General features: G+C 36.2%; 1 protein-coding gene across 3 annotated transcripts in view; it reads left to right on the forward strand.

The window, feature by feature from the left end:
• The window catches only part of AHR (aryl hydrocarbon receptor), a 62,414-nt gene extending 40,991 nt beyond the window's left edge, over nucleotides 1-21,423 (forward strand). For all 3 annotated transcript variants that reach the window (XM_082753059.1, XM_082753060.1, XM_082753061.1), the window contains 8 exons: nucleotides 2,826-2,915; nucleotides 5,098-5,221; nucleotides 10,125-10,255; nucleotides 10,872-11,074; nucleotides 11,465-11,574; nucleotides 13,001-13,142; nucleotides 13,687-14,968; nucleotides 18,574-21,423. In XM_082753059.1, coding sequence (XP_082609185.1) covers nucleotides 2,826-2,915; nucleotides 5,098-5,221; nucleotides 10,125-10,255; nucleotides 10,872-11,074; nucleotides 11,465-11,574; nucleotides 13,001-13,142; nucleotides 13,687-14,968; nucleotides 18,574-18,729 — 2,238 coding nt within the window. In that variant the 3' untranslated portion in view covers nucleotides 18,730-21,423. The remainder of the gene's footprint in view (nucleotides 1-2,825; nucleotides 2,916-5,097; nucleotides 5,222-10,124; nucleotides 10,256-10,871; nucleotides 11,075-11,464; nucleotides 11,575-13,000; nucleotides 13,143-13,686; nucleotides 14,969-18,573) is intronic.
• Nucleotides 21,424-26,742: the final 5,319 nt, after the last annotated feature.

The raw sequence follows: 26,742 nt of genomic DNA on the forward strand, positions 1-26,742 counted from the left end.
TGAAAAAACTAGGACACGAGTGTACTTTTCTAACCTCAATAAAGTATGACAGAACTGTAACAGGGTTGTTACAGATAAGCAGCTTTCTTTTAGATGGAAATTATTTAAAAAGGCACAGTATATGTTTGTATTGGAGACATCTAATTGTTTGATATGAAATTCAGTTACTTTACTTGACTACTAAGTTCTATCTATGATGAAACTGCTGTAGCAAATGCCTTTCCAATATGAAAACAAAATAGATTGCATATTTATTACTGTAAATTCTGGCCCCTTGAGAAGTGAGGAAAATTAATGGAATTTCTCAATTTTTAAAAAATTATTACAAAAAAAACCCCAACAACTAATTTATGAAAATATATAAACAGACTTTTCTCAGGGAATTAAAAAATTAAATGATGAAAATGGGAATTATCTAGAAAATATTAAACAACATTAAGATGTGAATGATAATACCCATCCTGCGTTGTGCCTAAACCCAGAAGTCTTTTAAGTTATCTGGGTTTCCATAAACTACAACTGATGATGAACATTTCCTTACTATAATCTACTTTTTGTAAGGATGGTATGAAAATATACCATATTGTTCATTTTTTTGTATTTACTCATCAGGTGTTTTTTTTCATTTTGGAACAAACAAAATTGGGCTGTCTTTAGTTTCAAACATAAAAACTATTTGTCTTAACAATTCAACGTATGGCAGAAGTAGAGATTGAGTGCATTGCTGTGCCTCCCTTAAAATTAAGATTTATCTCCCTTAAAATTACTTAAATTATTTCAGTCTTAATTTAGATGTATAGTCTGTAGTAGTATAAGCAAGTTTATGATAAAATATGCAAGTGGAATTTACATCCTCAAATTTTTAAAACATCTTTGTTCTTGCTAGTAACAATTTTATAATTGCCCTTGTGTTAGGAATATTAAGAGTACTTTTGTATAAACAAAAATATTATGTCCAATGATCTAGAATAGTAATCATTGTCAAATTTCATTATACCTTTAAAGATGATTAGTTTAGGATTAGATTTTGCCAAAACCTGCATTGTAACCAACATCCCATTTATTGACATATCCTGGATACCTGCATATTTTAAGGGACTTCTAGCAATGTTTTGTCTTAGATTTCTTGGCAAAAAACAATCTTGTCTTTTACAGAATTTTTGGCTTACAGAAGGTATCTGATTTCTGTAGCAACAGTTCCATTTCAAAATGAACTGCCTAGCAGAGCCACTGTAAAATGTGACTGAATTCCAGGTACAGGAGCTGTTTGCCTTTGTCACAGATTGGACAAAGAAGAATCTTTCCATGGCTTTGCATGAAACAGAACAGAATAACTAATTTTAACATGTGGTGCAGAATTACACAGTGTACAGTTCAAAGAAGTTTTATATCAAACACTTCATGTGAAATTCACTGCAAAGTAGGTCAGCAGAGGACACAAGCACCTGCCATTGCAGATTTCCCACCCTCTTGGGATTTGTATGAACTTTATCAAAACCAAGGATTTTATGTAACTGTTGGGACACTGCTCTGAACTTCAAGATCTCTTGGTTTGACTACACTGTTTCATATTTTTTTTAAGCACATACTGTTTTCAGATAAATTTCATTAAACTAATACATGGAGGTTCTAAGAGCTTGTGAATATAAATGAAAATAGAGTAAGAAATATCTACAAATGAAATAGGAGCAACTGACAGAATTTTAAAACCAGTGTAATCAGATAGTTGTCTTAATTAGACAATAATCATAAAAGAACAAGAAATAGTAAGACAATACCCTGGCTAAATATGGAAAAGCAGCTATGGTGGTTCCCATAGTTATGGGGGGTTAATGCTTTTGGAAGAATGATGCTGTTTCATAATAAAAATATATATTATTATTATATTACAGTAACAAATAGGATATCCTTCACTTACTTTATGTTTTCTCCTAGTTACGATAATTTTGCGTAACGAAGAGTTTTAAAAATGTTTTTTGATCATGCTGGCCAAATTCAACTTTGAATGTAGCTGAGGAAATTAAGTGGCACAACATACTTAATTCCGTCCCTTGAGACAGCCTTTTGTTAAATCTTGACTGAAATCCACAGAAGTAAATCAGCACCTTTCAGATGAGCTGCCAAGTCACAAATGTTCTGTTTGCTATCACAACAATCGCCATGAACCATATTGATTTGGAGTTCAGATAAATGCCCTTTGCGTGACTTTGAACAAGGAGCCACTTAGTCTGCTTCTTCATGGAGGGGGAAATCTCTTCGAAAACATTGTTTACTTGCAATAGTCGGCTTGTGCAGAGGTCTTCTATTTTAAGTAAGCTATAAAATGTTTGTTGGACCATTTGGGGCTCTTGATCGCTTGATTTCCTGTCCACTTAGGCCTGTCTGCACTATGAATAGAAGAGATTTTGGGAATCAGTTTGTGATGCAGCTCCCTTTAATACTGCAGACGTTTGAACATCCTGAAGGCTTGAGCTGAAGCATTGTGAACTGTGGTTGATGTTAGATAAATCCATAGGCCTTCATACTGCTGCCCCTCATCTCCTATGATAAAGAGTAAATAAGTCATCAAAAAGCTTTGGCTTCTCCCCTGACTATTCCATTGGAATTTTTCAAACATTTTTCTTCTTTAGATGGGATTTTCTTTATTGTATCATACATACTGTAGGGAGAGATGATGATGAATCCTTCTGTTTACGCTGTTAGATAAAGATATGTTTTTGCATTCTTCACATTATGTGAGACTAGGGTACAGGTAGACTTAGAGCCGCAATAATTATCTGGAATTTTGTCTCTGAGGCTGACAGATTGGTGTGTTTCCTCCTCAGGCATTAAATGGTTTTGTGTTAGTTGTGACAGCAGACGCTCTGGTTTTTTACGTCTCTTCTACTATCCAAGACTACCTGGGGTTCCAACAAGTAAGTTTATTTTTTCCTTTTTTTTTTTTTTCACATAAGTTTTGGATAGTTTCTGAGGGCATCAGTACTCATATTAGGATCTGATTGTGTAATAAAATTCACAGTCAGATATTTTGAGTTGGATTACTTTGAAACTGTATTACTTTTCTAACAGCTTACGTAGCCAAAATGGGATCTCAAGCCAAGCACAACAGGAATATGATTTCCAAAGCTGAGTTAGGCAAGATAGGAAATTCTCACACTTAATTAGTCTTTACTGGAACAACTGTTTGAAATTTATACTGTGGTGTTACCCAGTTTATGATGCTGAATTAGACGTAATTCAATGGGAAGGTAATTATTTTAATGGAAACCTTTCATACAAAATTAAGTCCATATGCTTTGAGGTTTTTTAAGAATGTATTCAGAGATTTTTAGTAACTTTAGATTTTTTTAGTGTGTTCTCTCTCCTGCCCCCCTCATTTATTTATTATTTTAAAACAAGCATTTGTTATTTACAATTTATGGAGCAGATCACATATGGCTTTGCAAACCATGTATCAAAATAGCAAAAAGACAAAGATCCAGAGGACACATGTTCCCTAAGGAATGCAGCTCCCAGGATTAGTTGATGTTAAGATGATACAAACTGTGGTGGTTCTTACCTCTGCATGAGAGATAGGGCAAAGTTGCTTAAAGAGATTGAGTCAAGGATGGCCCAGTGATGCTAGCTTGGGCAACCTCTGACACTTTTTTCTTCCTGCATGCAGAAATTCTGCTAGCCAAGAGCCTCCTTCCCAGTACAACCCTTCTTTGGGTAGTACGGTGTAGAACTGATATGGAAGTAGCACTTGAATTACTGGGCATTGCATAGATGACAAAGGGAAATTTGATTTAATGATGAATACATAAACTGAATACTTTATGCTATGACATCAGTGTTGAATTACAAATGGGCTACATCTCCGCAAGATACATTTGTTTACTGCACTTCTGTGGCGAAATATCTGTACAGAAACATCTACAGTTGTCAATTTATAACTGTTTCTACATTTGTTGGGTACTGCATGATGATAGATTCAGATGCTGTCTAAAAATAGGGAGAAACTCTGCTAGGTCTGCAATTTTAGCTAACTGATAAGAATTAGTTGGGGAATGTTTATGGAAAAGAAAATATTCCAAACAAAACATTATTCCTTAGGTTTCAGAGTCTTTTGGTGTTGGGAAACGAAGAAAAAAGCATGGAAAAGAAATGTGCATAGAAATTCTAAAGCAATGCCAGTAAATCAAGTACATGATACAGAAGTGAAATCTTAAAGGTCCAAAAATTAGCATTTCTTGCATTTTTAATTCTGGAAAACACCGATTCTTTTATGAAGTTCATCAAAGCAAAGTCTGAGCTAGGCTTCTGCTTTTGGTAGCTCATCTTAATCTCTTTAGAATAGTTTTATTTAAAAACATTTTGTGTGTATATTTTTTTGATTGGGTTTTAGATTTATGTAGAAAGTAAACATTTTAATTCCTCTCAGTTGACTGATGCTTTTCTTGAATATTATGAGTGTTTTTTCCCCCTTAATTATGTGTGTTGTTGTGTTTTTTTTTAATCCTGGGTGTTGTAACTTTGTCGTTCAGATCACATTCCTAACCACGCAAGTGGTGATATGAAAACTTTGCAATTACTGATTTTAATACATTCTTCAGGCTTTTAGGCAAACAAACACAATATTCAAAATCTATCTGGCTTAGTTTTGAAAGTTCTGTTGTTCAGGGACTTTGACTTCTTTTGTATTCCTGCAGCACCTGGAATGGGTCAGGTCAAAGTACTGGCTGGCAATTATTTTATTTACAAGTACGTAAAATGAAATGATTTAAACAAAACATGAGCATAATAGTTCCAGGCTTGCTTAGATAATAAGTGGTTTTAAAAATTAAAAATAAAAAAGGGAGGGAGTGGTTGGAAGGTAATATCTATATTTTCTATTACTATTTTTTGTGTTTGCAGTCATGGATGTGACTGATTCTTTCTCTGTGCTGCTAAAAATTGTTTCAGGAAGCTTTCCCATGTGCATGCAAATTATGTTTTTATTCTATATATGTTTTTTATTGCTATGGCAATAGCACTATTATCAACCAGACAATATCATAGTCTCAGAGAAGTTTCATATTCTTCTTTCCTTCCCTCTTTTTTCCTTTATGTATGTAGTCTGATATTATACACCAGAGTGTATTTGAACTGATTCACACAGAAGACCGACCTGAGTTTCAACGTCAGCTACACTGGGCATTAAATCCTGCTCAGTCTGCAGATTCTGGACCAAGTGTACAAGGTGAGAATGCCGCTAACTTTTATATTTGCCTGTCCAATTATTTTTTTTTAATGGGTATACATAAACAAACAAGCAAAAAAAGGTGTGGATCCTTTTATATGAACAAAAGAATGAATAATGTATTTTAAATTTATTTAAATGTTATGGATGTGTTTAGCCAACAATTGGAAGTGCTATTTGTGCACTGTAAATTGCACTGCTGTTCATAGGACAGCATCATAAACATACTAATTTTTCTCTGAAGTGGAAGACTTTGATTTGGGGCATAAAAAAATGAATGTTATGCGTGTTTGATATATGTACAGTGGTAAATAGAAACCTGCATGTTTTTGTGGCAAACAGGGCAGTAAGAAGAGTAAGAAGTGGACAGTTTCTTTTGTTGATATAATAAATGAGGAAGATGTGTTTTGTTTTGTTTTTCCCGTGTTCATCTTCAGTTATACCTCATCTTTAATTAATGTATGAATGGGAAAGTGCTTTCTTTCTAAAAAAAAAAAAAAAAAAAGGATTTCTAAAATCTGCTGTTCCTGATTACAGATCATGACAGCACATTTATTAGCTTAGGAAGACCATGAGACAATTGGGTATGAAGCTCTTCAGGCTGGTAGATATATTCCAGGAATATTAGTTAAAGTATTATGTTAATATGGAATAGTGCATTCCTGGCTGTGGAAGACTTTTACTCCTCCACATCTGCTACTATGCTAAGTAAGCTGCTGCACTGACCACTACTTCTCCTGGGAATAAAAGATGAAATAGATGAGCCTTTAAGACCAAGTATTATGCTGGCTAGAGTTTCAGGTTGTCACAAGTTACCATGACTGATGCTTATGTGAGCAGCTATATTGAGAAACTATCAAGGAGAAATATGTTACCTAAATATTGGAAGAGAGATGTCTTGTTATAGATGGCTACATGCAATAACGTAAGCATAAACCTGCCTGACAATAATGACAAAACTGTTGAGACAACTGTAATGCTTAATTTCACACAACAGCTGTTTAAATATGTAGGTAAAGGCCTATGTTACTATAAGTTACTTGATTGTAGGTTGTTTTTTAGTCCAGAAAAAAAAGTCCATATTCTTTTTTAATTTACCACTTATAAAGCAACTTGATTTAAAACTGTAACAATTTCCCATTTAATGTTTTATAGTAGTAAATCACAAACACTGTGATTTAACAGAAAAAAACTCTTAGAAACCAGCTAATATTACTTGTTTGGCTCACAGCTCAGTGCATTTCAGTTTCTCATTTAGCGGTCAACACTTAAGCTATCTGTAGGTCAATCTACACGAGCCAGGGGAAAACGTGCTACACAGTTAATACTGCAATTCAGCCTAACAAACAACTGCTGGCACTTAGGATTCCTGTTTTTATGTGGTGGCTTACTGTTTACCTCGGAGTGAAGTAGTGTTCTGTAGAGATTAAGCAAGTGTATGTGAATTTACAGAAGGTTGTGTTTGAAAAGCACAATACTAGGCCGACTAGGCCTCGTTTTTTATTGAGTGATGGGAGTACTCCAAATGCTGAGCAGCACTACAAACAAACGTTTGTTTTGTGTTACTAGCTTACTAAAAGCTGCTAAATTATTTTCATGCCTTCAGTAGTGTAAAATGTTAGGCTGTTGAAGATTTTTAAACTGAATTCAGATTTATAACTGAGGATAACGCTATGATCACAAGGAACTTCCCCTGTTCCCCCTACCCCCTGTTTTTGTTAATTTAATCCATTTCCTTTGTAATGTATCCAGCAAGCATTACGTAGTTATTTATAGATACATAATAATTGTCCTCAGGCTTAATCACAGATTTCAGTCTCAGTCTGGGAAGTGGCTGTGCTTCAGTTAGCCCGGACTGGATGCTTCCCACTCAGTGCTCTGGTATGCCTCAAGACCACTGTTTTCCTCAGCTGTTCCTATGCCTCCCTGCATAGGAAGGCATAACTCAGTGAAGTCTGCAAGATTCTGATTTTTCAGTCCCAAATATCCCCTTCAGGGCATTAAGTTTGGATTAGCTTTTAAAGTTCAGTTGCCAAGCAATGATCTGTAAGACTCTTCACTTTCCTACAGCATGTCAGTTCTCCAGGGTTCTGGCACTAAGACCTCTCTGCCTCAGGTCTGCCTGGGAATGTGCAACAGTACTCTGTCCACAAATGTAGGAGGCTTGGGCTTAAAGCCTTCTAATTCCACAAGGATCAGAAACTCCTACTTTGAGTGCCTTCCCCCTCTTCTCCCAAGCTACAGATCGTTGCTTCTTCCACCAAAGTCTTGTTCCCTCTTGGGAACTGCCTGTTGTACTGAGGGAGTTGACAGACACTCAAGAGAACTAAGATAAGGTATTAGCATTCAAATGCTAGCCATGTATACTGCTACCAAACGAGTAGCACTGAGCTGCTTCAGTAGCAGAAATGCTGAAGGGCATGCCTATGCACTGCCGAGGTTTCCCACAGAAAGCCTTGCACAGCATTTTGGTTTCAAGGGCTCCTCTCAGTAAGCAATCCTCAGCCAGAAGATTTCTCTGAGCCGGAGGACTTACCAGAGCCGTTTGAGGAGCCTGCAGTTGATGATTTAAGTCTTTCCCTACATCCCCTTCAAGAAGTTGCCCTTAATCTCCATGAAAGAATCTGCTGAACAAACAGAAAGCCTTTAAGGCACCCTAAACTACTCAGGGTTCTCAACATGCCCTTGCCTGGCCACTAGATTTTCCAGGCAGCTCTTACATAGACAGTAACCAACTGTTAATACTAGTTTCTCACAGGGATTGTAGGCTTTCTGCCTCACTAGCTGGAGATTTCTCAGTTGTAGCTGGCCCTACAGGAGTAAAGTCCTGGCAATAGCAAAAGGACGTAAATATTGGGAATACTTGGAAGAAAAGGTATTTTAGGTGGTTCCTTGGTACTAATAGTTGTGGAAAGTAAATATTGGTATCTACAGTGTGTTAACTATTTCAAGGAGACCTCCACTAATGGGTTTGCGGGGATTCTCAGCAGTGTTGGAGTTTGCATTTTTGAAAAAGGAACTGGAATTTGCAAGCTGCTTCTTTGCTCTTTCTTTGTTATCCTTGCTTCTTCAGAAGGCTTCTAACCCATTTCAGCACCTCTTGGAGAAGCCCAACCTCAAAGACAGAAGTATTGAAAATTCCCACCAGCAATTAAGCAAACCAATAAAAATAAAAACAAAACAACATCAACAAAAAAAAAAAAACAACAAAAAAAAAACACTGCAGCAGTAGGGAGTAAGGAAGTAAGTTTGCTTTTGTCTGTTGAGAACCATCCATATGATAAGGGAATATGTTGTTTTCTGATACCAAGGTTAGGTGGCAAACACCCTGAATGTGAATATCTGTAGGATCATCTCAATATGGTGGCCTTGGCTATCATGCAGTTCTGCAGATGGCTGTAATTTCAGCACATCCCTTTTCATATTCACTATTAGCTACAGTGCTTTTTTTTTTTTTTTTTTTTTTTCTTTTTCATCCGTAGCTGGAGGTCTGTTCATCAAAAATTGACCTTGTGTAGCAGAAAAAAAGGAATCTCCTGATTCCGTTGTCTGAAGAGCTGGGTGACTCAGCTTTCTTGTTGGATTTATATGTCCTCTTGATGAGCCATCAGTGATCTCATTTGACTCCAATTCAGTCCGTTGAATTAATAGTAGAGTAAACTGAACTGGCAGTTAGTCATGATTTGTTTTCCTTTGGGGTTGATCTGTCATTGTGCAAAACAGCTAGCCTATCCATAAGTTTTTCCAGCTGTCCAAAAGACAGAATTGTATTTCAGAGAACATAATGTGTCTGGTAAGCAAGTGGCATGCTACCTCCAACTCTACCTCCAAGTCAAGATTCTTTCTATGATGGTCTTTTTTACATACATGGTAATTAATTCTCTTACAGTATATAGAGTATTTTAAAATTTACAGAGTTTTAACACACTAAAACAATGTTTTTACACTGTTGTTTTTTCTTAATTTCTGTGTGTTTGAATTAGGAAAGAGAATTTTGTGTTTTTTAATATGCATTGTAAACAAGATTACTTTGCCAAATTTGCTTTAAGTAGACATGCTCTAGTATCTCTGTATGTGTGGTCCCATGCAGAACATATGTATTCTATCAGCAGTTTATTGATCTACCTCCTGTTTTTACTTTATATTCTAAATGCTTAAGTCTATTTCCTAAATCCCACTTATTATTTTAGAATAAGCACATGCTTATTCTAAAGTGGTAGAAGACTGTCAGGTTGCTATCCTAGTACTCCAGGTTGTGGAGGCTTTGGAGAGCCTACATCATTTTCATGATCGACAACTCAGAAGAAATATTTTCACTATTTAGTAGTAAAATATTAGCGCTTTTTTGTTGTTGTTATTTTTTGACATCTTCTGAAAAAGTTGCTCAGATTGATTTATTGCAGTAAATCTCTAAAGGTGCTTCTTTTTATTTATTGCTACTGATGGCTTTCACCTAGCTGTATGGACAACAATGGTTTCACATACCATCTTTGATACTATCTTACTGACCTTTTGAATACTCAAATTACTTATTATGGCTGAAAATGCCGACTTTTCACGTTTGAAGATTGTGCCATTGCAGCATTGGGACTGTACTCTCTGGTCATTCTGCTTTCTGCAACTGATTCAGAATCTAGATTATTGACTAAAATAATTATTATTTTTTTAAAGTTGCATACAGTTTTAAAATACTCTAACGTATAAAACATAATCTCATTAGAAGAACTGATGCTTAACCTAGCATTGTAACTGGTAGAAGTTCTGAGAACGTTTCCAGTTTACATTGTTCTTGCTCAGGTCACGACCTAAGGCTTTGTTTATGAGGCGGAAGATGATTTGTTATAGATAGCCTTCACTAGGTGTTCTTCTAAAAATAATCCTTATAAATAATCCTTTCCTGTAGGAGATAATGGCTTTTCACAGCCAGCAACCTATTATAACCCAGACCAACTTCCTCCAGAGAATTCTTCCTTTATGGAAAGGAATTTCATCTGCAGGTTACGATGCCTCCTGGATAATTCATCTGGGTTCCTGGTGAGTATGGAGTTATGTAAAAACTTTCACACATGCTGTAATCTACATTATGCTTACAATATGTACAGCAAGTTACTTTATTTAACTTTCTATTGATATCTGAGTGCTTGAACCAGCATATTCCAGTTAGCGATACTAAATGACAAGTAGGGACTGTATTCTTGGGTTCCCATTTGATGTGTTGTTAGAACTAGGGGCAAGTTCTCTCATTTCTCATGGCTCAGTTTTCTCTGTGAAATATGAATAAGCCCTTGTGACTGAGAAGAATTCATAAGAAGTTATGTTAATTGCGTATATGTATAATGATATGTTCATTGGAATATTAGAAGATCCAACTGGCATTTGCTTTTGCGTGTATTTATTTCATAAAGCAGCCTTCTCATTATTTCTTTTTTTAGAGAGTTTACTTGTTATTAGATCTCTAGGTTATATGTTCAAGGTTATAACAGCAGTACTCAGTACTTGTTAGCTAACTTTTGTGTATGGCATGATACAAAGCTTGAATCCAATAGGTTATAAAACAAAGGATATATTTTACATCATAACAAAAATATCTGACTCTTAAATACCTCCAACATGTAACAGTTACTAACAGTTATTTTTTTGTCATCTTAAGGCAATGAATTTTCAAGGACGGTTAAAGTTTCTCCATGGACAAAACAAGAAAGGGAAGGATGGCACTACTTTGTCTCCTCAGCTAGCTTTGTTTGCAGTAGCTACTCCCCTGCAGCCACCATCTATCCTTGAGATACGAACCAAAAACTTCATCTTCAGAACAAAACACAAGCTGGATTTCACACCTACGGGCTGTGATGCAAAGTAAGTATAAATTATAGCACTCTACCCATATGCTGATGAGAAACATTTCAAAAGTGAATTTAAAATGTATAGCTAGTTACTGTTTCAGTAAATACTGATGATTGTTTAGGATCCATTATTGTTTTTCTCTTCAGCCCTACTAGTAAGTTCATAGAAATGGTTTCTAGTAACTGAAGCCAACCTGGGGGACTAGTATAAGTTTTATGATTTGTTAACTGTGTTTTTATTAGAAATGTCTCAACAAATGACTGATACTGCAAAAAAAAAGTGTAGTTAGCATTTATGTCTGAGATGTTCAAGCCACAATTAACTTGCTTGGCATTCCTTCTGTGAGATGGTTCATCAGCAGTGTTGCAAATTTTTTTATTTTTTATTCTTTTTACCTTCCAGAGGAAAGATTGTCCTTGGATACACTGAAGCAGAGCTGTGTATGAGAGGAACGGGATACCAGTTTGTTCATGCAGCTGATATGCTTTATTGTGCTGAAAATCATGTCCGAAGTAAGCTCCATTCCCTAAGAAAGGCTGTTAAAAATCAATGCTTGGATTATATTTACACTGAAAAATATTATGAAAGACTCTTAAACTTATGCAGTTATTAACAAAAAGAATACTATTCATCTTATGTGATCTTTCCCTTCCTATAAGAATTTATACTGGACAAGGAAATGTTTAATATTCCTATCTAGAGCCTTTTAGGTTGTGTATTCCAGTTTCTGTCACATCTTGCTCTCGCACTTCCTTCTGTGCTCAGTCAGACTTCTGCTATTTCAACAACTTAATTTGGGCAAAGAGACTATTTCAAAGATAACTTTCCTTAGAAATGTAAGATTTTAAAGAGAAAAATATCCTGGTAGCTTGATTTGATATAGATAACAGTATGAGGAGAAAGTGGCTGATAAGTAACCATTTGGTAGACTTCTTTCTTCCCTTTTTTATTAGGTGTAACATGGTTCTCTTTCAAAGTTACAGAAACATCTTCAAGAGATTTTGATGCTTCTCTTCTACTGTCTTCTCTTGGAAAACTGTTTTATTTCTTTAGTCCCCATGTATACAATTAATTAAATCCCTTCAGGAGGTTAATTCTTAACCTATATTAAGCAGATTTTGTATTTCAGGGATAGCTCAGTCACTGTTGCCTTTCACTTGTTTTGTTTGTTTGTTTTAAGGAATAAAAAATTTCCAAAATAAGGTTGGTTGGAAACTTAGTTTGGAAACTTTGTCTTAGAAATGTTTTTTTTGTTTGTTTTTTTTTCCTCAATATCTGATGCTAAGTTTAAAAATAAATACATAAAGAATAGTCTTTTATCAAAGTTTAGTTTTGGTTAGGATTTGTGAACTTTTCTACTATTTTTATTTGATTTTTCTGTCTACAAAGACAGTAGTTTCAGCAATGTATAACAAAAACAATAGTATGTTTATGAAGCATTGCTAGTAAAGTGAAAACAGGAGTGTAAAATGGATTTTCAAGTATTAACCAGTCAAAATGTGAAAGAATTTGATTCAGAGTTAACATATAACAGAGGCTAGCATAGCCCTAGTATAGGGCTAACTCAAAGTTTTCTAATTTATAAAACAGTAGTCACTTTTCAGCTGTAAAAGAGATTTACACTTTTGTCATCTACACTTTTAATAGTCTCTATTATTGCAGAAATAATAGATGAGGCTCTATACAGGATGTTGGCTGTCTGTAGTGGATATCTTACAATTACTTGTAATTTTGGCTTTTATTTTACCGGTAAAAGATACCTTGAAAAGTGATCAATCATCCCATTGCACTAGGAATACATTAGTGTTGTACAGAAATAGGTAAACAAGGACCTAAAATTGTAAATTGCTCTACAGATGGGATTATTCTCATAACAAGCCAGGTTTTCCTATTTTTCTTCACTTGACAGTAAATGGTATGTTTGCTCTTCAATTTTAGTGATGAAGACAGGTGAAAGTGGAATGACTGTCTTCAGGCTTCTAACCAAAGAAAATCGGTGGGCCTGGGTACAGGCAAATGCGCGACTTGTGTACAAAAATGGAAGACCAGATTACATCATTGCCACGCAAAGACCTCTTACGTGAGTCATCATGAAGCAGTATAAAGTATAAAGCAGTATTCTTCAGAAACTGAGCATTTTTGATCACTCTTGTTTACCTTCAAAAATCCAGCTGCAGTTTTGTAGGGGAAACAACAAAAAGCATAAAGAATTTATATATTTTGTAATTTATGGTGCTTAATCGAGTTTCATATAATATGGAATTTAGCATTATTATACAGGTTAAATGAATTTTCCCAAAGAGTTTGTAAAATGATTACTTGCCATGTCAAGAAAAACATAACATATGGAACAAAGCCCATTTATGTTTATTTCAGCCCCTAATGCACAGCAAATGGTGTATGCTATCTAGATTTAATTACAGATGTAGTATGTAAAGGTCATATTACAGTCATAAGCTCTTTATTTCATAATCTGCCTCTTGGTTTAAGTCAGCCAAGTTGAGCTGAAATAGCTAGGAATTTGAAAAATGCCTTCGATATTTATTTATTAATTCCAGGAGACAAAAAGATTACTGTAACTGTTGAGTACTGCAGTATTGTGCTATATATTGATTTACTTTCAGAGACGAAGAAGGGGCGGAACATCTACGGAAACGTAACATGAAACTGCCCTTCATGTTTGCCACGGGTGAGGCTGTTTTATATGAGGTAACTTTCCCAATGTCAAGCCTTATGGATGCTTCTCAGCCAAGGAATAAGGCCACAACGGGAAAAGGAGGTAAAGCTACGCTACACGGCGATTCTGTGGATCCCAACTCCATTCTAGGTGCCATGTTAAGGCAAGACGAGTCTGTGTATCTTTGCCCTCCAGCATCACACAAACTTTCCTTTGAGAGGAACTTCTTCACAGACAGCAGGGACGAACTGGGCAGTGTTGTAAGCAGTGACTGGACGGATAGTTTCCTGCCTGCTGGAAATCACAGCATCCTCAAACAGGAACTAACTGAGTGTTCCCAGGACAGTAGTGTGCCGCTTCCTGAAGACAGTGCGGCACTCTTTCAAGATAACAAAACCAGTGATTTGTACAGCATCATGAAAAATCTTGGTATTGACTTTGAAGATCTAAAGTACATTCAGCAGGATGAGGAATTTTTTAAAACTGAATTATCTGGTATGGATGATATTGGGGACATAGACATAACTGATGAAATCCTGACTTATGTTCAGGATTCCTTAAATAAGTCTGACTTCTTATATTCAGGCTGTAACCAGCAGCAACCTGTGGTCCAGAATGCCAATTGCTTGGTACAGCAAGAATTAGATCAGCATCAAATTCATGAGCATCGGAAGCAGCTCATGGAGCAGCAGCAACAGCAGCAGCAGCAACAGCAGCAGCAGCAGCTCTGTCAGAAGATGAAACATATGCAAGTCAACGGGATGCTAACAAATTGGAACTCTGGCACCAGCATGCCTCTTAGCTGCTCACAGCAGCAGCCCCAGCAATATGTATTCTCTGGCATGCATGCCACAACTCCTGAGTTTTCTTACAAATCAGAAGTAAACACTTCACCTTATGCATGTAGGCAAGAGTTTGTTCCTTATAAGCAACCCACAACAATGATGCCGCAGCTTTCTAATTTTTCCCAAATGAATTTTCCTGTAGCAAGTTTTGAGAGATCAACCTACTCTGCTTCTTCCAACTTCGAAGATTTTCTCGGTTGTTTGCAGCAGGTCCCTGAAAATCATGATTGTGGGATAAACTCTGAGTCGGTTATGCTAACTCCTCAAACGTGCTATGCAGGTGCTGTTTCTATGTACCAGTGCACGCAAGAAGCACAGCCCAGCTGCATGGATCAAATGCAATATGATCCTATGATGGCAAGTCAACAAACATTGTTGAACAAGGTATGGTAAGCAACATTGTTATATTGCTTGAATCACATTTTTATGGGGTTTGAATGGCTCCTGGGATGCAATGTTTGCCATACTTGAATCACTGAGTTTGAAACTGGTGTGTTAGCAGTGAGTGAATGTCTTTGCTGTAGTTGTTCATTAGACTGAACAAGGTTGCGTTTGGTCAAGTTTCTTTGTGCATATATCCACATCCTGGTAGTTCTTCTTGGCAGTATTAAAGCAGGAGTGAGTGAACTAGTCTATTGTACCTACCAGTAATTTTCCCAGTGGGAGCCAAAAAAACAAAACAAAACACAACAGATTAGGTCATAAGCTTAGAATTGGCTTATACATTTTTAAGGGAAAAGGATGATATCAGTAGAAAAATGGAGCTTTTCTTTAGCACAGATTTCAATTTTAAGCACAGTTCTTCATAGGTAAAATTAACTTAAAAATAAAAGATAAATCAGTTATTAACTGATTTTGAATAACCTTTGTTGAAGTCCTTTAAATTGTAACATTTATTTCTGTTACGATGCTCAAGTACAGAGCCACAATTCTTTTTTGGACTTCAGTGAGTTTGTGTTCTAAAGTACTGATCCTGCTGTAAATGCTTGTGCATGTGCATAAGCATTTACAGAATTAAAGTATTAATTGGCATTTTAACCTACACAAGCCAGAGGTGAGGAATGCGAGTAGAATATATCCAGTTTTTTTGGTATGCTCAGTACAAGTACAAAACATCCTTCTAAACTGTTTCACTAGTGGAAAAATGTAATTGCAGAATTACAGAAATTGAGCTAAAACAGTTCAGCAAGTGTCCGAGGGCTGAAATAGCATGACGTTACTTTGGCAAACTGCAGGCACAGGCTTGCACAGCACTTAGCTGTTTGTTGCATGGCTGTGGTCAGTGTTACTAATCCTGCATAGTGCTTGATAACAGGGATGCAAAGCATTTCCAAGATCATCAAAGTTTATTCCTGTAATAGGATAGAAATGTCCTTTCCCCAAAAGCTGTACTGGTGTGGCCCATTGGTTTCAAACAGCCAGCACCTCAGCAATTCAATTTCCTCCTTTCTAATGGTTGGTTTAAAATATATTTATTTGATTGATTATTTTGTTATGCTGCCTTAATCATTTTTGTTATGCCCCCTTTTTGTTCTTTTCTTGATTACTTTATCTTCTCTATCTGTAAAAAGTTTGACTAATGACTAAGAGATCTCTAAATGCAATAAATGAATTTCTTTTACATTGTATTTACGGGAATGTTGTGCTACCATAGTAACATTGCTTTTAGCTTGGTTGTCATAAAAACACGAACAAAGGGTACTTTGTGAAAACATAGCCTTACTTAAGTTGTTCAGAGGCAAATTAAGCCCCTTTTGCTATGGTATACCCATGCTGAATGGATCTGGATGGCATTGCATAAGCAGAAGCCTAATGCAGAACTGCTGTTACGCTGTAACATCATTTAGCTCCTTGTCAGTTCCTGTTTACATCTGAAGAGAAGTGCTGGACATTTGTCCAAATTAGCTTAAAAGAGCAACACACTACTTGATAAGGAAGGCTTATTGCCCCTTCCCTTTTTTGTAAAAGAGTGATCAGAGATAGGTGAAAGCCATTTCCAAGTCCTAGTGGGTCCACAACTTACTTATACCAATGAGTGTTGGTGGCTGGGAGGAAGAGACTGCTTGCTCCTAAACCAAGTAGCAGTGTCTTTTTGCAGCCTATACTAATACATACTGTTCACATTGAAACAAGAACAAAACACAACCAACCAACCAAAGGCCTCTTGTATCAGACTGTACTCACTTTTGATCTCTATTCACACCTGTCAATTAACATATTTATGGACTGAGGGCAAAGGAAGGCTCTATGTAAGTAAAGATGTTATGTTGAGAACTGTTTTAATATATAAAAAAAAAAAAAACTTATTCATTTTGCCTAGAAATGTAATTGCTGGAAGGAAAATAACCATGTTTATGATGTATACTTCTATTGCAGAGATATAAGAGGAGTTAAGAGAACTTTAAAATAAGTGAACTCATTGAAATTAGTAATTCGGAAGTATAGCTACACTTAGTATATATACACTTGTATAGCTACACTACACTTAAGTTGTAGTCTTTTAAAATATCTGTGCCAAAGCATTGATGGCAAATAAAATGTGTTTATTTATTGTAAGTAGAGAGAAGGTGTCGCTATTACGGTAATAAAATTATTAAGGTTTGACTTTATTGGCTGCTGGTAACTTCAGTAAGGCTGTAAGTAAGCTGATACTGGGTGTTACTGTTGGAGCTGCAGTCACACAGCCAAACCAAAGCAGGGCATTCTGCGTGGCTGGATTTGGCCTGCTGACATCAGCCACAGGCTGGAGAGAGGACGGATGTCTGCTATGCCAGCAGGGATTGCTGTCCTTTCTGCAGCCTCCTACCTCCCATCAATTTCAACACAAAAAGACAGCAGGATTAGAAAGCCAGAAGGGTCTGTTGTGATCATCTGCCTTGACCTTCTGCCTAACTTGTAATTAATCTGTTCTACCAAAATTAACTCCTTCTTTGAACTCGTGCATTCATGGTAGGATAGTAACCACTGTAGTCTCCATCACTAAAAGCCTTTCACTCATCTTATAAAACATAATGATATCATCTTCTTCCAGAATTTATCCTAGTTTGTTCGTGTATCCATCGTTGTTAGTATGGCATCTTTGATTTAAAGCCAAATCCACATGGTTGTAGAATAGTCATTAGGAATTTTAGAACAACAACTGCGTGGTTTGTCAAATTTCAGTGTTTGCCTAGCAGGAAAAAAAAGTGTCCACAAAATCAGCATATCTTGATAGATGAATGAGAGAATATATAATATGTTTTAAGGACAAACGTTGAATGAATGAATACTTCCAAAATAAGCTACTCCCAAAGAGATGATGGAAATGTTTAAAATATTTTGTTTTTATTTTCTTTGCATGACTGAATGGAGTATTTTGTAGATAAAATTAGTTTTCCAGAGCATGACGGTAAGCATTACATCAGATGGTTAAAATAATCCTATGAACAATTTATGTCAAGACTGATGAAAGCCATTCATTGCTCTTACTTGGTGTTGTCAATATGAAGACCATTTGTTAAAAAAGCCCACCCTAAGATAGCTCAGCTTGTGGATTGAATGCAGTACACTTACAAATAGGACTGAATATGCATTCCTGGAAGTGCCGTAAAGTCTGGATCCCATTGCAGACATGAAAATATGTAAATAGGTTGCTTCTAAAATGTGACAGCTGGATGTGGAACTTAAGATTACTTAGACTGTACTTTCTACAAATGGAAACTCTATTATGCTTTAGATAATGATGGTGTTTCTTTCCCTTGGCCTGAAGTGGGACTCTCAGTGACTTCAGCAAGGTTGGTTTCACTGGTGATTCAGACCCTACTTTGATACAAATTATGTTTTTGTCATTCATCAGCCCCCTCCTGCTCCCCCCCCAAAAAATTAAAATAATTGAAGATACTCATTACATTTTAATATGATCTTATGAAAACTGTGCATTTAGGCAGATTTAAAAATAAATAAAATTGGTTTCCCATATTAACCATTTATATTGTCTTTTTTCCTACCAGTTTCAAAACGGTTTCAATGGAGGAAATGTAAATGAAGCATATCCCTCTCAGTTAGATGTGATCAGTAATGCACAAACTGCCACACATCTTCAGCCTCTTCATCATCCAACAGAACCCAGATCCTTCTCAGATTTGGCATCTAGTGGATTTATGTAATTCAGAACTAGAGCTCCATCTGTGACTTTGTCTGGGCATCAGGCTGCTCTGAGGAAAAGCTCGATAAGTCTATCTTTGACCATTGGACTTGAACAGCTAAATTACATTTTGAAAATTTGAGGTTGGTTGCACTATATGCTGGTGGCTATGTAATCCAAGGCCCTAACTTCTTAGGGTGACAGGTGGAATTAAAACTCTTGACTAAAAGTATGCATGTGCTGTTTTCCATCAGATTGACTGTGTTGTTCCAGTATGGATTACATATGTATTACAGACTATGTCATGCTATACAACATAAGATAAGGCAAATGGTTTTGTTGTTTAGAAAAATAATTGGGCACTTTACAAATAGCATCAATGGCACAAGGAAGATGATTTCACACTTGGATTATTTCCAAACTTTATTTAAAAATATATATATATTAAAACGCTCTGAATTCATGAGAATCAAAAGCACTTAATTTAATGCATACTAAGCTCTTTAATCACTTATTTTATATTTAAAACATTTTGTTTTAAGTCTCCATTTCTAGCACTTTAATAGAAGGCTTAATACAATGATATGATATGCAACTTCAGGTTTTCTATGAAACAGATCCCTTGCATTCCTCCTTTTCTCGTCAACCTTAAGTGCCTCACAATTTAGCTACCTTGTTTCTGACAGGAGCTTATTTTAGCAAAACTCACTATAAATGTCATCTGTATTATGTGAACTTTTATCTAACATCTACAGTGCTACTGGCTGTACCTTTTTTTTTTTTCTTCCCTAAAGATAATTTGTTTAGAGTATGTCTTAATTCTTTATCTGTGGATTTGTTACACTATTATCTGGAACTATTAAATGTTCTGAACTTAGTTCAGCTAAAGAGTTTTGGTTTATTCTATACTGCTTTTCTGCTTTCTTCAGGTAACAGGGTATATTAAAAAGCAGATTTTGCTGAGGGGGAGGAGCAGTTCCTCAGGATTAGTTTTAGATTATTAATGCTGAAAAACATGTGCCTTATCTTGTGTTAAAACACTCATAATGTTCTTTAGAAATAATACAAGGCTGCTCTATGCAAATACTTACATTAAAATGGATATTGAAAAGGTTTGCATTTTAAACAAGGGGGAAAGGAGTCTCAATAGCAAGTGGTATTGACACTTTGACTGCAGTTTTCAATGTTCATAGTGGGAAGGGGTCAGTTTTGGTTTAAACTTTATCCCTAGCAAATTGCACTGCAAAGGACTGAGAGGTTACTCTTTTAATGTATGTGGATCCATTTTAAAAGCTTTGTGCAAAATATAAAATTGGAAAAAGAAACAAAAAGTCGTTGAAGAAATTCTGCTTGTAATAAGCTTTATTTTCAGGAGGAAAAAAAAAAAACACAGGCAAAACATCATTCTGGTTTTTGTTTTCCTTTTTATCAGAGAGGATTGTTAGAACTTTAGACACCAATGTTTGGTGCAAAATAATAGTCTACATGAAAATACAGAAATGTGTGTATGTTCAAAATATTTCTGTATTCTTGCGTGTTGTATAGTTCATATATAATAAAATGTCTTTGTAACATATTTTAAACCAGTTAATTTTAAAGTGTTACATCATTACATGTTAAGAACAATTTTATTACCTTTGTTGTATATAATATAAAATGGCAATGTAGCCAGTTTAAAGCAGGCAAAAGTAAATCAGCTCCCTCCAATTAGTTGTTAATATCATTTAATACAAGGACAATCACTTCAGGTTGGAATTCTTCATTCTTAGATGTAATGTGTTTACTTCAAGGAAGAACAAGTCTTCGATTCTGTGATATAATATCCTAGGCCAAATGTAGTTCAGTTACAACTTTTCAGATGACTGACTTCACTTTTTCTAAGTGAAATTACCATATTTGAAAGGGACATTAAGGAAGCAATTACTATTCGGGAAAAGCCCATAAAGAGATTGTGGGTTGTAATACGAGGTTGCTTTTTTATTATTTTATAAACGTTTCAGATTTTGTTTTCAACACAAGACATCACTAAGCTTTAGTTAATGTCTTTTGAATTAATTGGTCATCCTGTCACTTTTTTTTTAATGTAAGGTCTTGTTTTAAGCCAATATCTGAAACGTCTTCCATATGTAGTTAGTGTATGTTTGAGTTTGAACTTGAAAATTAGGAAAGAAAAGTAATGCTGTAAAACCAGAAGGTTCAAAGGGATAATGTATGTTTTACATCTTACAAACCAGTGTATGTTCTGTTTATGAATTTAGTTAAACCAAATACATGTCCTTTCACTAAGTGCCAAGGATGCAGTACTACAATTGTGCTGCCTTACTTACTGTAAACAAATTAGTTGTTTATATACATATCAGCCTTTTTTTTTTTTTTTGCATTATCTTATGTGTACAACATTGACTGCATTAGTGCACTCTTGATCTGCACCAAACTGTACCTACAGTGCACAGATGTTTCTAAATTGGATCTCTAGTAGCCCTTCAGGTCTGTTATAAGTAAGATATTAACCCCATGTTAGACAGTATTACTATCAACTTTTGTACAAGTTTTCTTAGCTTGTTTTACTTTCCAGTTCTTATCTTTCATTTGCTATGCCTGCACATACCATGCAGTACATCTTTTACTTTAAGGTATGGTTTTGTAGCGCTGTTGCTGACCTTCAATAAAGTTTGTAAGACATAATATATGGTAATAAAATAATCACTTGAATGTAGCTGAAATGCATGTTCTTTTACTGCAAAATGTTCGATTTCAGCAGTGTACAAAAAGATACGTTATCATACAGTTAGTAATATTTTTTGAGAACTGGTCATCTGATAGTTTACAAAACTATTGTTATTTATGTCACTGTGGACTTTGCACTTCTCTGAATATAAGATGCAAATACAATGTGTATAATTTAGAGTGCTGAACAAGTGTGTATTTGCCCATGGAATTAGTATTTTCATTTGATAATCGCATGAAAATGAGTTTGTTAATAAACATTGTAAACAGTGAGCCACAACTAGCAGTTGAAAGGCTTCTGTATTTGTTGCCTTGTGAACAGTAAATTTGTAATTCAGCTGTACTGAGACAGGAATAGATCTCTGCATAGATGCTGCTAAAAATAAGGTAAGCATTTTCTGTTTTGAGATCTGTGGCTAGCTATTGGTGGCCTATTTGCTGTTCATTGCTATTTAGTTAATACTGATTTTAAGTTACATTCTATTCTAACAATTCTATATTTTTTTTCCTAATTATTTATATTACTCTTTACTGTAGGGTATATTGACTTTGTGTGATAATAGTCTTTTAAAATCAGTTACAGTACTAAAGCAGATGCTTCATAATTCATAATGAATCAGATGCTTCATAATTCCTCATGCAGTTTAGCAAATTTAAAGTAGTTCTTTGGTTTAGTGACATGATGGACTAGAAGTTAATTGGTTTCAAATATGCTATTATCTTATAATGTATATGTGCACTTGCTGCCTTATTCAGAATCAGTACTAGGCTATAAACTCTGCATGTAAGTCCTCTTGTTTGCTCTCCTTGAACAGCACAAACATACAAGCTAAAATACAAGAGTAATTCAACAAGGCTGCAAATCTATTAAGTAACATCTGGAAGTAATCAGGTAATAATATGAGCAACACAGGCCATCCTTTTTATAGTCTGTTGTGTTTGTTAAAGGGATATCTTCAAGCCACATGTCAACCTGTTCCCAGAAATGCTTTGTTCAGTTTTCTTTGCAAGAGGGAGTTTTCTTCCGTACTAAGCCATTTTCATTGATTTATGGAATTCCACTTCTATTTTTAATTCGAGGTGAAAGTTCTTGGTGGTTCATAACCTGAGTAGGTTACATCAAAGCCCATGCAGTTTGTTGATGAAAGTCATTGCCTTCGCTGCGGCTCTGTCACAGGGAGGTTTTCCCAGGTAGCTCTTTTGGAGATGGATTTTCCTAGTGAGGAACCTTGTTTCCCACTCACACATTTAAACCAAAAGCTATTTTATTCATAGGCGTCTTTGTTCACCTATGAAAGGTCTCTCGGCTGGCTTATTAAATTAGGTCAAAGTTACCTTCTAGAATAAAAAACTGATTTGACTTTTAATGTTATTGTTCTGTCAGCTGATTAAATTGACAACTTACATTCCTGCTGTCTTCCTGCTGTCCTGGGAGTCCTTCCCTGCAAACTAGTGCTAAATAGTAACACTAAAAAGTAACACTAGATCAAAACAGCTTTAGACATCCAGAATACAAGTTGGCTTTGAATTGTGAAATTCTATCCATTGTACAATCCTCTTTATCTGAACATTAAACAATTTCCAGCATGGGCCAGTGTTCACTTTTTCCCTTTCACTTCTGATGTTCCAGTGAGCACTGTTCACTTTGATTCACCAGGGAATCTGGGCCAGCTCTCCAGAAATAAAATAAAAATAATAAAAAAGTACCTATTCTTTCTCTCAAGCACATACTGCTACATTATTGATTTAGTGGTAAACCTACATTTAATAAATCCTTTTCTTTCTCAAAGTTGACCTTCATGATAAGTAGAGAAGGACTGCTACAGTGAGGCATCAAAAGATTCAACCTATGATGTGAAATTGAAGATTTGATCAGTCCATGGTATAATGAAATGAATCATCTTTTATAGCAAACTTTCTAATCAAGGTCTGACAAGCATTAAGCAAAGCTATAAAAAACTTAATTTCTAAAGTAGCCAGTCTCTGAGGAAGACAGAAGTTCCTCAGCACTAAAGTCACTGTGGTGGTTATAACTTAGGCTGAAGCCAACAGGTTCTTATTTCTCTTGAATCCAGCTGGGCTGCAAGTGGAAGTACAAGCAGTATTCAGAAATCACTAACTTAAACAGATTTTTTTACACCAATGTAAAGGTTCTGCATGCTCATGACTGTCTGGATGTCTAAGATCCATCCAAACAAGTTCATGAGATGAGTTTTCACATAAAAATCAGAAGAGGAAGCCTGAGAGATATTGGGAGCAATCCCTTTGTGCTGTGTAATAATAATATTTAATATAATAATTCTTCCTGTATTTATGAAAAGACAAAAGAGAAGAAAAACATTTTTGTTTGCATTTTCCCCTGTCCACTGGCTATGGACATTAAGTCTTCCATCTTGGTCTTGCACCTTGTAGGTGGCATCAGCCAGAGGAACTTGGCTCCTTGCTAGTAAAATTAAGAGCTGAATTAGAAGAAACTATTAAATTTACTTTGTGACACTAGTCGGTGAGGGTTAAAGAGAGAGGGAAATGCAGGAAGCAAAAGGATGGCCCCACCTGTACTGTAGTTGAAAGACATCTGAGGGTATTTATGTTCTTTTCTAGTTTCTGAATCATGTGGAGAGAGCCACATATTTCTTGAGAGCAAAATTTAAATCTCCAAAGTCTCTGCTCAGTTGCCAACTACCTCAGTTCTTCTATAACCATTGGCAGCACTGAACTCCTTGGCTATCAAGCCCTTGAGAAGTTGCACACCAGGTGTTTCCTGCATCTCTGTGGGGCCTAAAGCAGTAAGTGATTTCAGAACATACTGAACAAATTTATCCAAGAGAAGGCAGCCAGAAAGAAAGTCTTCTGTCAAAATTAACTAATTGGCAAGCAAAACACATAAGTCAGCTCCCTCCTCTAAGTTGTTTGGAGTTAGGATATGAATGAAATCAAGATCTCTAAAATGGTTCATAGGATATCCTGAAATAAAACAAACTCTCCAGTTAAAAATGTTCTACTTTAAACAAATAGTTCACAAATAGCCAAGAAAGAGAAAGAGGGCAAGAGATGTATCCTTCAGTTTAATGGTAGGACATTCGCTTGGATTCTTCAGCAGAAGGTGCTGAGTGCCCAGTGACAGTCTAGACCAGCAATTAAGGCACTCATTTTGCTCTTCACCAGGATCATCATCTTCTGTCTCTTGAGGGGAGAAGTGTCATCAATTCTTGATGGAGATTTAAATGTAAAATAATAATTAAAAAAAAGACCTGACCTTCATACTTAGTTTTACAGCTGCAGTAGCTGAAATATGCTAGAGCTGATCTTATCAGAGAGGTTATTCCCTTTGATTTTAGCTATCCATGCTTGTGTATATGTTTTTTAAAGCACGTTTTCAAAGTTCTCTTCAACAGTATAATCATCAGCATCAGGCTTGTTTCTACAAAAGCTGTAAATTGCAGTCCATAGTGGGTGGAAGTAGCATTGCTGTGTAATATGTACACATGCACACACACAGCATGAAGGCACGTGATCTTGTGCCAGAGATTGTTTTAATTACACTGGCTTCTAATTAAACTTTGGAAAGCTAATTTGAGCCTGTGACACCTCATTCAATGCAAAAAAGTATCCACATTAGGCTTCAGACCTGGACTTACAATTAGCACATAAACTTTTATGTACATAGTTTTATGGCTCATGTCTACTTTCAGTCTCTCAATAGTTCTTAAAAAAAAATAATTAAAAAAAATCTCAAGCAAAGAAAATTTTTGCTAACGTAATACTTCAATTTTAGTATTGCTAGGTAAAGTAACAATGGCAAGGACTTCAGACCAAGAATATTACTGTTAAGCAGCAGAAATATGGAAATGATCAGTTAAAAGAATGTGGAAAAACCTCATTAACATGCTTCTAAAGTCATGCTTTTTTTGTTCATCAACTTGCTTCCATTCCCTCCCTGTTTTGGGAATATCTAAAACCAGCATTTAAAATGTTTCTTGCTAAAGCTGATAAAAATGCAGATTTTCTGATTCAGCTCTGACTTCAAATCTCTGGAAGTTTAAAGTGGTTTAAAGTCAATGTGCCAGTCACTCTTTAATAATAACATTTGGGCCAAATTGAAACATGTAGCAAAAGACCCAGATCTGAGTGGATGCACCCCAGGAATGTTTTTAAGGGCTTTGTTTATTTATTTATTTTTAGGACATAGAGTATTCCTGTATTAATAGTCACTCTTGTCTGCTGACTCTCAGGAGTCACGTAACCCTTGGATAGTAACTGGTCTATCAGATGCTAACAGAATAAGAACAGTTTAAGCTTATCATTTCAATGCCCTGAGTGTTGTTTGTAGCCTCTGCTACTTCCTAATTAAGACAGCTGAGTGACTTCTGCAGGAAGGGCCAAAGTATTGTAGGAGTGTGCTCAGATCGCCTGGGCAGGTTGCTCCCGCATGGCAGAGGCAGGTAAGGAGTTTCGATAGCCTGTGGGAGTCTGCACAGCAAGAGCTGCTTTGCGGCTGGAGCAGTTGCTCGTTTCCTCAGGGAACAAGGTAACCAGACTCCTGCCGAGATGCTGCACACCAACTGAAATGGGATGGACGGATAAGGCTCAGAAATGCTGCAAAGGCTTTTAACCCCTTAACAGGCACTGCAGGGAGATCCATATTGCAGAGTGCAACTCTCACAACAGAGCCCGGAGCTGGCTACAGGCTTTGAGACCAGGCTTGGCTGAGAGAACCAAGGAGAAACTGGTGACTCCCTTTTTCACAGCAGCCTCGTAGCTGTGGGACAGCCCTCCTTCCAGGGCCTGGCTGTCAGCAAGGACTGAGAGCAGATGCTGAGCAGCAGGCACACTGGTTGAGCTCCCACCCAGAGACGTGGGGTAATGAAATTTCTCGATGCTCAAAACGAGCTGACTTCCCTCCCTGCAAACAAAGATCAGTTAACAATTGTTTATTGGGGGGTAGGCAGGGAAAATTCCAGCAAGTTGGGTAAACAGGATGATTTATAACACCAAATGCCTAAAGCAAATACCAATCTATTTTAGAGTCTGTTTTCCTCTGATGAAGCAACTGTTGGGGCAGCTCTTGTCCACTTAGCAGTATCACTTCGGTAGCAGCCCCAATTCATCAAGCCGTTGGTAATGTGACCGATTTGCACAGCTGCTGTGTTTGTTACCCACTTTTTCCAGCTCTGCTACACTTCACTGCCACTGCCGTTCAGCACTTTGGTGAATGGTTGCTGCTACTGCAGCTCTGGTAGCACACAAGTAACAGGCATCTAATGGATGGATTGACATGGGGGAGCTTAAACAGCTTTTCCTACTTTGC

This window comes from Aythya marila, assembly GCF_965140915.1.
Source record: "Aythya marila genome assembly, chromosome: 2".
Taxonomy (NCBI): Eukaryota; Metazoa; Chordata; class Aves; order Anseriformes; family Anatidae; genus Aythya; species Aythya marila.